This window comes from Penicillium digitatum, chromosome 3 (assembly GCF_016767815.1).
Source record: "Penicillium digitatum chromosome 3, complete sequence".
Classification (NCBI taxonomy): domain Eukaryota; kingdom Fungi; phylum Ascomycota; class Eurotiomycetes; order Eurotiales; family Aspergillaceae; genus Penicillium; species Penicillium digitatum.
The window spans coordinates 2251015-2264185 of NC_089386.1; the positions used below are offsets into that span (position 1 = coordinate 2251015).

The 13171-nt window shown below is 50.7% G+C and overlaps 5 protein-coding genes across 5 annotated transcripts; 2 read left to right on the forward strand and 3 right to left on the reverse strand.

The window, feature by feature from the left end:
* Positions 1-69: 69 nt before the first annotated feature.
* Pdw03_8353 (Cytochrome P450) lies at positions 70-1830 on the reverse strand (the record flags this gene model as incomplete). Its single annotated transcript, XM_066101938.1, has 7 exons — positions 70-260; positions 368-469; positions 535-818; positions 864-985; positions 1034-1377; positions 1431-1613; positions 1671-1830. 7 exons carry the CDS (start codon positions 1828-1830, stop codon positions 70-72), a joined length of 1386 nt encoding a protein of 461 aa, XP_065957021.1.
* Positions 1831-3833: 2003 nt separating this feature from the next.
* Pdw03_8354 (Short-chain dehydrogenase/reductase family protein, putative) lies at positions 3834-4790 on the forward strand (the record flags this gene model as incomplete). Its single annotated transcript, XM_014678011.1, has 1 exon — positions 3834-4790. The coding sequence occupies one exon, from the start codon at positions 3834-3836 to the stop codon at positions 4788-4790; it is 957 nt and encodes a 318-aa protein (XP_014533497.1).
* Positions 4791-5484: 694 nt separating this feature from the next.
* On the forward strand, positions 5485-7953 carry Pdw03_8355 (AMP-dependent synthetase/ligase; the record flags this gene model as incomplete). Its single annotated transcript, XM_014678012.1, has 1 exon — positions 5485-7953. The coding sequence occupies one exon, from the start codon at positions 5485-5487 to the stop codon at positions 7951-7953; it is 2469 nt and encodes an 822-aa protein (XP_014533498.1).
* Positions 7954-8681: 728 nt separating this feature from the next.
* Pdw03_8356 (uncharacterized protein) lies at positions 8682-9609 on the reverse strand (the record flags this gene model as incomplete). Its single annotated transcript, XM_066101939.1, has 2 exons — positions 8682-9219; positions 9383-9609. The coding sequence occupies 2 exons, from the start codon at positions 9607-9609 to the stop codon at positions 8682-8684; spliced, it is 765 nt and encodes a 254-aa protein (XP_065957022.1).
* Positions 9610-10494: 885 nt separating this feature from the next.
* Pdw03_8357 (C6 transcription factor, putative) lies at positions 10495-13055 on the reverse strand (the record flags this gene model as incomplete). Its single annotated transcript, XM_014678014.1, has 2 exons — positions 10495-11761; positions 11815-13055. The coding sequence occupies 2 exons, from the start codon at positions 13053-13055 to the stop codon at positions 10495-10497; spliced, it is 2508 nt and encodes an 835-aa protein (XP_014533500.1).
* Between the last annotated feature and the right edge of the window lie 116 nt (positions 13056-13171).

Below are 13171 nucleotides of genomic sequence, written 5' to 3' on the forward strand. Positions count from 1 at the left end.
TGAAAGCAAGGATGACATTATTCTCACTCATATCATCTCCACACTCGGCCCTATCTTGCTCCCCCTTACCTATGTCCGACACTCAAACACTAGCCGACAAGCACCAGGCTGCGCGGTCAACTGGTCTTTCATATCCCGTTCCACAGCCTCGCCATTATTTTCACCGGGTGCAAATTTGATATGATAATGGAACACCAAGGCAGCAGTTACGAGGCGAATTTGCGCAAGAGCTAAATGACGGCCAACACAGCTTGTACGCCCTGTCGAAACAATGAGTCAGAAGACGAGTCTCTTGTTATCCCAGTGCAACTCAAATGGCCACATGGGAGCTATAACCAGACCGGTCAATGGTAGGATTGTAGCTTACCGACACCAAAAGGAGCAAAAGCCCTTTTATCCGTGATCAGCTCCGGTCGGCTGTACCACCTTTCGGGAATAAATTCATGGGGGTAGACATATGCCGTCCCAACTTCAAGTTAAAACAATTTTTTTTTTCAGTGTTTCTGACGGAAGACGGGATAAGGGGCTTCTCACGTCGACCTATTGTGTAGCGTGGTGCACAGATTTTGGTATTTCCCGGGATAAAAGTGCCACTCATCATTATTCCTTCTGGTGGTGTCACTCGAGAGCTGAAGGTTAGTACTGCTGGAAGCAGTCGCATTGCTTCGTTAATAGTCCCTGTCAAATGTGGCAACGTAGCCAAGACAGCTGGACTTTCTCTGTCAATACCGTGGATCTCTTCATGGATCTTATCAGCATGTGCGGGATAGCGAGCGAGAAAATAAAAGAGCAGGGTTAAACTTGGAGCAGTGGTATCGCTATGATGATCAGTCCGTTACCTCATGATATTCAGTCATACTAACCTTCCGGCGACAACCAGTGTTGCGGTATCACCGCTCAACCACCGCGCTCGCGTGGGATCTGATCCGTGTTTGACGTGGTCTTCGATGAACCAAGATGCAATATCGCGATCGGAGAGAGTTTTCTAGAGCTGTTTTAGTCGGAACCTGATACCTCATCCGATTTCCATTACCTTCATCCTTCGAGCCATACATTCATCACAAAATGCGAGCATATTAAACCATTGTCGGACCTTCCATAGTGAGGGAATAAATGCAAATCCCAGTCTTGGAATCCAAATGGCAGGACTGAATGGCCCCAGCAATGTGAGCGCCGAGCGCAACATGGATATGGACGAATGCCACCTCTTGTTACTCATCATGCCGAAATCTTCGCTGAAGGCAAAATCACCCATCGAGTCAAACGCGAAGAAGTACATCAGGTCATTAATAAGAACAGGGCGAGAATGACTCACAGCAACTAGGCTATGCAATGTTCGCACTTTTTCTATAACTCGCCAATGATACTGGACCAAAGCTGAACGACTGCGTCAGTCTCCAACACGTTGTGGGCTCTGCAGTTCACCACACCTTTTCTGCTCAGCGCTTGCTCCCACATCTTCCGCCGTTCATGATGTAGTTCTCGGTCGCGAGTGAAGATTGAGGATACACGAGGATACAGAAGGTCGTACCAATCAGAGCGGGTGTTGCGGTTGTCAGAACCATCCATGGCCTCATAGGCCTCCGGGTGGAATATGGTGATTTCGCTAGGACCTGAAAATTTTATCAAAAGTTACCGAGGAGTTCTACTTTAGTTGTGATAGCTCTTACCGGTTCGTACGAGCTCCCCATATTTTTCGTACCAGTCCTGCAAGACCAGATGCCCACGAGAGTCACGACACTTCCAGACGTGCCATAATTTGGTTATTCCAGCTAATTTGGGGCCGGGGAAGTGCTTGAGTCGATGAAACATCAGTCGGTATGCTGTCATGCTGGTGAATAGTGATGAGAGATAGCATGTCGCCAAGGATATTGTTTGAACCAAGCTGATTTGAGTGTTTCCATGATCCACCAAATGCTTTGCGTGTAATAGACCCAAAACAAGAACATGAATAACAACGACGCTAGGGCCCTTCAAATGCCATTCTCCATGAATAAAGACAAGTTGATGGGCTAGTAGCCCTGCAGTAATTGCAACTGCCCCTGGAGCTATCATGATGATCAAATGGAACAATTTGCGTGCAGCAATTTCCTGCCTCAAAGTGGAACAACTCCCATCGTGGCTCTAATTATGGCTCTAATTATGGCTCTTTGTATCTAAACGCTCACTGCACCAAACAGTGTTGGACAACACTCGTCATTCATAGCCATCGGAGGATATGGCCCCAAAATCAGCCTTGTTGGATATTCAGGTAACCCAAGGGGTCCACAGGTTTACCCCCCCCCCCCCCCCCCCAAAGATGCTTAACTATTTAGCATAGGTTTGGCGCCTTGTCACAGACAGTCAAAATTCCACGACGGTTGGGTTTAATTCTCTTCTCTCACTTGGACGATCTTTTTTTTTCATCCACCTCCAACGTTCTGGTCTCAAGGCCTAAATTCCACCGCAGGTGAAACAAAACCCACAACCTGAGCTATCATATACCATTGACCTCGATTGGGCCATCAATACTCATCAGTATGAGCCGATGTCTCTCAACTGTTCCAAGAGCATTGAAATCTCTGTGGTACCACGCACATACCCTCTGGCTATTTGTCTTTAGTGATTTCAAAACGATTGTAGCACCAAGTACTATTTTCGGAATCACAAACGCCTGGGCCGCGTCAAAATACGACCCGTATGTTTCAGGAGCTTTGTCTTCTCCGCAGACCATCAGGGATTGTCCAAAGTCGATTGGAAAAGCTCTCGCAGTATTGTCATGGCTTCTGATTAACTTAGTCCCATTCGCCATTAACAACCAAAGGGGTCAAGGAGCCATTGCCGAGGACCGTTTGAACAAGCCATGGCGCCCCTTTCCCCGCGGGCGGATCTCTCACGACTGGGGCACGCGAGTCATGGTCATTCTATATATACTCGCCCCGGTCTATAGCCATGTATTTGCTGGTGGAGTCCGACATTCTGTGGCTTTGATATGGTTAGGGATGTGGTACAATAACTGGGGTGGCGCAGACAAGAACCCGGTCATCCGGAACATTATCAATGGACTGGGATATACCTGTTTCGCATCGGGAGCGATGGAAGTGGCTCTGGGCGGCTCTTGGGTCTCTCTTCATCCGCTTGGATGGTTGGGACAGTGGCTTCTTGTCATCATTGGGGTTATTTTCTCCACCGTCCAATTGCAGGACATGTCCGATCAGCCTGGCGATGCTAAACGCGGTCGGCGAACGGTGCCCCTGGTGTGGGGTGATACTGCGGCACGCTGGACTATTGCTCTACCCATGCTCTGTTGGGGAATAGGGTGTCCAATGTTCTGGGGTGTTTCATGGCTTTGGTTTGCCATCAGCATAACATTAGCTTCGCTGGTGGCCTTGAGGACTCTGATGGTTCGTTCTGTTCAAGGGGATAAACAGACTTTTCGTCTTTGGAACTGTTGGATTGCGATCACATATATGCTGCCGTTATTTTCTGAAGGGGGATCTCTTCAGGGCAGACTTTCAAGTCATGTTGGGTAAGACGAATGGATATAAGCCAACTGCCACTCTCATGTTGTGATCACCCCATTTTCCAATACCGCTATAAGTACTGAGGCCCTACACCTATAATGCTAAAAGTAGCTATCCAAAGCCACACTTTTTCGTGATCAAGCGTGGTCTTTTGTCCACCTCTCTTGCATTCGGTGATAAGAGTGCGCTAACACCGAGATTAGCTTAACCCCGCTAAACTCCTGGTCGCCCAGCCCATCATGACGTTGGCATTCTCCACATACATAAAGCACTTTTTTTTTTTCTCCCTTTTCTTCCTCAAAACCCATCGATTGAAATTATTCACTCATCATGGGCTTCCTTTACTCACAATTCTTCGTTACTCCCACATACCCAACACAGTCTTTCGCTGATCAGACGGTGCTCATCACTGGCGCCAATGTCGGCTTAGGGCTAGAAGCTGCACGTCACATCACGCGACTAGGCGCCGCACGAGTGATCCTGGGCGTTCGGAATGTTTCTGCGGGCAACGAAGCAAAAGAGGACATTGAGAAGTCTACAGGTCGTCTAGGTGTCTGTGAGGTGTGGGAGGTCGATTTGGCTTCCAATGCTTCCGTCCTTGCCTTTGGCGACCGCATCGCCAAGCTCCCTAAGCTCGACGCAGCCATCCTCAATGCAGCGATCGCCACAGGGGAGTTTAGTATTGCCGAGGGTTATGAAAGAACCGTCACTGTCAATGTCATCAACACTCTACTCCTCGGTCTTCTCCTCCTGCCGACGTTGAAAGCCACTCGAAAGAAGAACCCATCGCACACGCCCCGACTTGCATTTGTTGTGAGCGAGGTACACGGCTGGGTAGAGTTCACAGAATGGAAGGAAGATAAGCCAATGAAGTTCGTCAGCGATGTTACCAAAGCCAAAATGGGCGAGCGATATCCATTATCGAAGTTGCTCGAGGTGCTGCTTGTGCAGGAACTGGCGGGTCGTGTTCGTGGATCAGAGGTGATCATCAATATGCTCAACCCTGGTCTCTGCCACTCAAAGCTGGGGCGTGAGGGTGGCTGGAAGTTCACAGTGATGAAAATGGTATTGGCGCGGTCCACCGAGGTTGGATCCCGAACGCTGGTAGCGGGCGCTACTGCGGGACTTGAAAGCCATGGTGCATATATGCATGATGGACATGTGGAGAACACTTCCCTTTCACCTTTTGTTCGAAGTGACGAGGGGCGCCAAGCCCGGGAGAAACTATGGGCTGAGCTGTCGATGATCCTCGAGGGTGTTCATCCCGGGATTATGCAGAATGTATGAGTTGGTGGGGCTTCGAATTTTTTTGGTCATGTTAATTTTAATAAGGAAAAAACACAAATAATGTAAAAGACAAGACTAGACCCCCTGGATCAATTCCTTCTCGCCTAACATTTTACGGAATACCTTGACTCTATCTGCAGCTGACTCTTCGTACCACTGCTACTCCAGAACCGACCTCGGGACTATTCAGAGTCCCGAAATATAACGCAGATCGGTGAAGATCTTCAATATCGGATTGGTCAGACTGAATTGGGAACCAAATTCTTTTCTTGACGTCTACCTCGTCTGGACCTCTCAGGTTCGCAGAAAGCCCCCCAAACCCCCGGCACAAATTGGCCGCTTTGCTCGGACACCCAGGCAGCCCGTTTAGCAATACAATGGACCTCTCACACCAGAGCAAACACTCCGTGAGCACGAAGTGGTGGTTCTGTACAGAGTGCATCTTACGAGCTTCCAAACTTGCCGAACGATGGCTATGATTCGCGCAATCGATGCCCGTGGCGTCAATAACGAGGTTTTATTGACCACCCTCTTAGTTAAACAAAGAGACCGGGGCCAAGGGACATATTGACAATGAGACAGCTTCTGCGTGCCTTTACCCTGTACTAGATGCCGTACATTTAGGCCAGGAGAATCCCTAATCCTCAACAGCTGTAGTTAATTTCATCTGCACTTGTTACAGTTCATTTTCATCATGGCTCCAGTCCTATTAGAACCCACAATTGCTGTTTCCCAGTCTAGTTCTCTTCCATTCCAGGTAGCAGTCGATCGTGGTGTTACAAATGGAGTCGACCTCACTCTGAAGGCACGTCCTTGGCGACTTCTGCACCTCGCCGATGGCCTCAATCTTCCCCCGCCCGCCCAAGAAGAACATCCGGATCTTCATGTCCAGCGGCTACTTCAATTAGCTTGGGTCACTACTATCAGAGCATTTTTTTGCTCGACAACTCTATACATTGGTCAAGATTATCTAAACGGCCAGTGCTATGTAGGCCAAGCAGCTCATGGCTACTCGAAGCCAACCGCCCAGATCCATGTAGATCCTCATGATAGCGTGGGGGATCTCTTGCGTGATAGCATTGAGGCATTGGGCCTAATATCCCATGTCAAAGCTACGCACAACGTCCATGCTGGCCAGGCCGGCGAGGATCCTGGCTTCGATGTTACAATCGTCTACCAGAAGCAACCTGCGAAGCGCATCCTGTCTGGTCAGGATGCATGTATCGGCAGTTGTCAGGTCTGCTGTGACATACCGGCGAAAGAAGCATCGGAGGTAGACTCGATATTCACCGGTCTCCGCCTTTCGATATGCCATACCTCCGACGATATGTTACACTCCCAGTTGGACGTTGGAAACACGGGGATTGGACTCTCATTGGCTACAAGCCTCTTGAACAGTTTCAACCAGGCCCTATCGTCAATTGATGGCTCGTCCACACAGACGATCGGAAGCCTCGAGTTATGCTCGGCGCATGATCGTGATCAGATCATCCAATTCACCAAAGCCATCGGCCCCGGCAATGATGCTCTGCTACATGATCTTTGTTTACAACACTCAAAGACAACACCCGATGCTCCCGCCGTTCGCTCCTGGGATGGGGATCTGACATATCGCCAACTTGAGGAACTGACTTCTCGCTTGGCACACTGGCTAGTGGGACAAGGCGTCAAACCAGGTATCTATGTTGCTTGCGCTTTCTACAAATCCACATGGGCTATCGTGGCCAGACTGGCTATCCTCATGGCTGGCGGTGCATACATTTGCGTCGATGGCTCTGATCCACCACCATACCTTGCATCCGCCCTCGAGCGCACCCAGATAAGGTTAATGCTCACATCAACCGGGTACAAGGAAAAGTTTGCCGATCGTGTCGAAATTCTCTTCGAGGTCAGCGAGGCTTCGGTTTCCGGTCTGCCATTGTTGACTTCAGTCCCGTGCTCAACCGTCACCCCCACCGACCCTTGTGCTGTGCTTTTCACATCCGGCAGCACGGGAAAGCCTAAGGGGATCGTCCAGGAGCACCGTAGCTATGCCTCCGCGTTGACGGATTACATCCGAGTCATGGGCATGGGACCGCATAGCCGGATGTTCCAATTCGATTCGTACACCTTCGACATCAGCAACAACGACTTCCTGGCCCCTCTGATAGCCGGTGGATGCTGTTGTGTTCCCACTAGATCTTTGACAATGGAATCACTGATGAATGATATGAACGATTTGGAGGGGAACATAATGTTTGCAACACCCTCAGTCGCCATCGACATGGAACCAGACCGCGTCCCCACACTGGAAATGATGTGCATCGGCGGCGAGCCCGTCTCAGACGCGGTACTGGCGAAATGGCTGGACCGCGTGCAGGTGGTAAACCAATATGGCATGGGCGAGATAGCTTCTCTCTGCGCATATAATCGCAATCTCCAGATGGGTCGCGGGTCAGTAGTCGGTCGTCCTGCTACCGGTGCGATATGGATTGTCAACCCTGACAACCCAGACCAACTGATGCCCGTTGGAGCTGTCGGCGAACTCCTCATCGAGGGCCCCCATCTCTCGAAGGGATATCTAGATCACGTCTCTGGGAAATCGGAGAACTTCCTCACCGCGCCACCAGTCTGGATGGCCCAGCTCCACACCGATAGGCCGAATCATCGTCTCTATCGGTCCGGAGATCTGGGCCGATACAACCACGATGGGACAATCGAGCTGATGGGCCGCAAAGATAGCATGCTGAAGCTAGACGGAGCCCGTGTCGAGGCTGGCCAAGTGGAATACGTTCTCCGGCGCAATCTGTCCACCGGCGATGCAGCGGTTGTAGATGTTCTTGGTGTGATCGATGGACAAAGTGATCCTATTCTTGCCGTCTACTTATACTTGGCGAGTAACCCGATGAACATGGAAAGTGGTCCGGTTGAGAAGATGGAGTTTCGTCCGATCAGCGAGAGACAGTCCGTGCATGGGCTCACCCAGTCGCTGAGCGAGGCCGTCCGCCAGAGCTTGCCCAGGTACTATGTTCCTGCGCTGTATATTCTTATTGACAGAGTCCCGCGCACCAAGTCTAAAAAGACAGATCGACGGAAGCTTCATCTGTTGGGACAGGCTTATTATATGGAGCATCGAGATGAGCTGGAGGGGATTACTATCTGGTTGGATTGGAGTCAGATCTAATTAGGGCCCGGTGAATCTTGGATTGAGTGGCCCTTTAGTCATACATTTCTGGGACTTGGAGGATTTTGTAAGCAAGTGACAACAATGATATGTATGTTGGGATGTTTATTCTCAGATTTAACGACCTTGAAAGATTGAAATGAACTCTTTGTAGCCGGCTATAACACCAATCTGTCTATCAGAGTGCTTCTTTTTTCCTCTTATATAAAGCTTGGCAGTTTTAATTCGACAAGTGCATTGCAATAGTTCTATTTTGTCCCCCAACTCTTTTTTTTTTTTTCAAGGCCGCATTTGCCTAACTCGAATATCAAGACGTGACTTTAAATCAACATCAATTCCTGTCTGATCCACGATGTGGAAATTGGGCCTAGGCGTGTGGTCTCCGCTCTCGGCCCGATTCCATCATTGCCCGTGATGCCTTTCGTCTCTAATAATAATGACTTCTCGAAATCCTCTTCGGTCAAGTCCTGCAGGCCCTCGTATCCATCGCCTGACACGAGGAATTTGAGCTAGGAGAGGAATGTGGGTAGTCGTGCGGGGGGGGGGGGGGGGGGAGCTATAATAATCCCGCCAATGGCGACGAGTCTATCCACGAAAAAGGTAGCGCACAATGATGGCTCGAGTAGCGCAGCCGGCACTAGAGGGGGGAGTAAAGGCCCCAGCGGAAGGGGATACCAGTTCCGCAATTTGCCTCAAACAGCGAAATAATCATGCATCACCTTCGGCTCTCAGCGATCATACGGCCAAGCCTCGGGGACCAACGGAATGAAAGCATATTTCATGTCCTTGAACGCTACATCCTCGTTCATCATCATGGACGGACCAATCGCAAAGCCCGCATCAGGATCCACTGGTAGCCAATTTGATGTCATGCGGGTACTCCCATCTGGCATCTCGAGTGGTGTGAGACACTCTTCGTCTATGCGTGAGTGTCGACGGTGCGGGGAGCTGAGCCTGTGGGTCTGGCCATGAGTCTGATGTTGGGTGTCAAATGCCGAGGCCCCGAAATCCGAAGGCCCAAAGTCGAGTTGCATGTATTGAGCATCTTCGGGTTCAGCTTCGCCTTCCCACCCGCTTGATGAAGCTTGGCTTGGTTCTGGCGATCCATTCGGATTTGAGCTTGGGGAGCCGGGGAAGGGAACGGCGAGGGTATTTGGGATGGGAGTCATGAAGAGGGCTCTTTGTGTTGCGAGTTGGAGATCTGGGAGGGGATGGATCGGGGGATTCTCGGTGGTTTGGAAGGGGGTTGATTGGTGGAGTGAGAAACTAGTTGCAGATTTTAGCTACTTAGGTCTCAAGGCGCGCCTTTTATTTTTTTTTCTCGTCTCGCCATTTTGGGGGTCTCTGGGCAAAGGGTTGGGTAGTAGCTTACCTTGTAGTATTGGTTCTCTTCCCTCCACAGTTCTCTCTGACTAGCCCGGCGTCGTACCATATTTGTGGATATGGTTGGAAAGTAGTCAGTTTAACCGGGGTTTCCTCAATCCAATTAAACTGCTCAGCAGTCCAGGAGGAGTCCAGTCCCTCCTGTATCGGCAGAGGAAAGTCGCCAGCGATGAAAGGATGTGGGCTGAGCTCATCTCGTTGTTCCATCCGTGAATCAACGAGACTCTCCATAGGCCAAGAGGTAATTTCGTAGGGGAATTGAGCATCGATCATGGTGAATGTACTGTATTTGACACAGATTGATGACACAGATTGAATGATGAGGGCGTAAGTATAGGATTAAAGACAGCAATCAAAGAGCAAAGCTTCGGTTGGACTGGAATTGGAGTTGAAGTCGAAGCTCAAAAGATTTTGTATCCTCGCGAGACCTTGTCACCAGTAGGTTGAAAGCAAAGAATTCTTCCCCACAGAACCGGGGTCATGAAGGACTTTTAAAACAATTGAAAAACTGGAATCCCACATCAACCCACGCTGAGCTGTGGAGTTGCGGAGAACCCGGGGCAAAGTTCCAACGGCAAATATCCCCGGAGACCTCATGATCCCTCAAGATACCTCAATTAACCGATTTCCCCGGATTTCGCAGTCGAGGCCGTGCATTCGGGGGAGATGGTAGTCCAATCGGAGAATTTCGGTAACTCGGCATCAAGAATTTAAACGAGACCCCGCCGTTGAACGGGTAAATAGAGAAGGATGGAGAGTTGAAGCTAAAGAGGAGAGTGAGGAATGACATAGGCCTTGTTTCATCTTGTGATCTAGATGGATGAAGGGTTCTGGGGTAGATTCTGTCGACGCCATGGAAGAATGGACTGAGACACAGTGGATTATATACTTGCAGAGTTCTCTGCTCTCCAATAGGTACATAGAAAAAACTCCTCCACCGCGTAAAACGCCTATCCAATAAATACCATGCCAGAACTGGATCTGATTCAAACGTAGTATCCTGTCAACTCCAAGATTGCGACCTCGGGAAGATCGGAGGTGGGGGAAAGCGTCCCTACCGATTTCAGGTACGGCAGGACGCATGATTTGGCTCTGGAATGCAGGGATCGACAGGGATGAAATGAATCCTAGCTGTACCTGCTTCTGCTGGTGGGGTATTTACAGGGCTAAACCCGTCCCCTTTCGCGTCCAGCGGTAAAGTGCGAGAACCGCTTTTCGGCGATGCCGAATTTCACTGGAGTTGACTGGGCGACCCCGAGCCTGGGCGACCGCAGAGCGCATCACCTGCCGGAAGCTACGCTGGTACTCCGTGTTGAGAGTGACGACGCATGATTCGGTGGCTCGGATCATGGTCTCGCAGGCGTTGAGTATCCCCTCTCCTGCTTCCTTTTGTAGGCGCTCGACGATAAGCAGAAGGAGAAAACTGCCTTGCAGTAGCTGGATACCAAAGAAGTAAGGCATGAAACTGACGTCCGGGTCGAAGCGGAGGATTTGTTGCACGGAATCTGCAGCTTCCAGTGCGTGGGAGATGGTGGATGCAAAGGCCGGGGACGATGTCCAGAAATCCTTGTCTTCGATGAGTGAGACAGGGTCCCATTTTCCGACGAGTAGGATGTGGAGGACGTGGGTTAGGTAGGAGGAATAGGCAATCACGGTTTGGGCATGCCAAGAATAGGCCTGAGACAATTGCGGATCGACAGGGTCGGGTTTATTGGCGTAGGCAGTCGTCGATGAGGCCGCTGGGTCTGCCGCTGTCGCCGTCGCAAAGGTGGTGAGACTAGCTTTGTAGACCTCAAGTTGACGCAGCACTTCCGACACGTGAACCTCCCACGCTTCTTTTCCTTGAAGTCGGACACCAAGAGTAGGGTGATTTCGTGCCTGATTTAGGTCGATTAGTTCGCCCGTGATCGTCATGAGCGGGAGGAAAAATCCAAGGATAGAGTGGTCGTGGCAGATGAAGTTGGGGAAAATGCGACGTTTGTTTTGGTCGCCCGACCGGGGGCATTGAGGGCCATCTGGACGAGGACTGTTGCTGTGAATGATCCCGGCTTGCCAAGAGTTTTCATCCAGTGGAAGCAATAGGTCTTCGCTTTCGGCATCGAGTAGAGCTAGCGGACGATTATAGCATAATGCGAGGTGGCGATCCATGATGTAGAGCAGCCACCAGGTTCTGCGCCGCTCTTCGCGATGCTCTTCTGTAATAGTTCCATTTTGCAAGTCATGGCTCTTATCACATACGCAATTCAGGCTTGCACGCGAGGTGTTCGAATAGTCCAAGCCCAGCCCACCTGGGGAACCAGGCCATCCACCTAGACCGTAGCCGAAGGACGGGCTTGACCCATCGCTCATGCTGTCGATAGTGGGTGTTATTTCCATCTCCTGGTTCAATTTGAGTTCTCGAGCTAGTGTAAAGGCCGCATGCCACCTGGCGTGGAGTTAGTGGAGGGGACAGGGGATAGGAACAAAGGCAAGACAAACCATCTCATACTTGCAGCCTTCTGTTCACTAGAGGAGACAATCGAGGCCACATGAATATACGTAATGACATCGTCTAATGATCCAGCGGGGCCTACCAGCCCTTTGTCATCTCCGACTCCTTCAAATGGGTGGTGAGCCCCGGCTGAAAATTCATGGTTGGTCACATTTTCCGCGCGGAATGGATCTTGGTCTTTGAACGAGACATGTATCAAAGGTCGCAGTAAGCGAATTATCAACGCACAGAGAAACTGGCATATCCTTCTCCGTTGTAATGGTGAGATGGATAAAGAGAAGGCGCGATCATCGACAGCAGCTACCCACAGCATACTTGCCAGCAAGGCAGGACTAGTCGGCCTAGGGCGATCAGCACTTAGAAAGGAAGTCTTCCGTAGGACATAGCAATGGATATGATGGCACACAGGATGCATGTGGGTTGAGAAAGCGCTGGTAAAGTAGAGTTCAAGCAGATCGCACACCAGTCGATGCGGGAGGTTCGATTCGAGGAATGGCATGAGAGGTTCCAATACAGGGTACTTCAATGGCGACCGGAAGCTCGATGGACGTCTTTGTCTCGGAAAGTTCGCCCCTGACACAGACGGTATAGGAGGGGCGTGCTGAACTGGTCGTTGTCCAGCGAAATCAACCGGATTCCAAATGTCCATCAAACGGGGCAGAGGCGCGTCGCTGCCACCCGTGCCTGCAAGCAGATCATATGAGTCTGGCGATAGATGCGCCGCTGAAAGCCATTCCTCCGTAATGTTCGCGGCGAGCTCTTCCCGCTGCGGTGGTGGATGATCCGGCACAGACCGAGGGTTGTCAACACTGTGCGCCGAGACGGCGCTGATCTCATTTGATGCCGGTGATCGCTGCTGGAAGGTCGATACAGGAGAATTATTGTTCACCGGTGACAGCGCCTGCTGCGATTGTGACCCACGATTTTGTTCCTCGTCGGCCTGTTTCCCCACGGTGGGGTCTGGGGCTGTCTCTTCCTCGGCATTCGCGTTTCCAAATTTCGCCTTCGATCTTGCGATACGTCCTCGTTTCCGGCGCTCGCGGGTAAATTGGCAGCTTATATCACCACGCAGGCATCTCGAGCAGGGAAAAGCACGGTCGCATCGTACACGGCGAGTATGGCATGAGTCGCAGGCGACTCTGTTTCGGCGCCATCGTCGCTTGCCGTTTGCTAGCTCAACCTCGACCGAGTCGGGGCCCGGAGACGGCTGATCACCCTGGGACTCCATTTCGGGACGTCATTTGCGAGATCAAGTGTCAGGGAAAAAAAAAAAAAAACAAAAAAACAAAGTAGCTGAAGAGAAAAGATAAATGTTGCGGGGAAAGGGCACTAAAGTCTCACCCG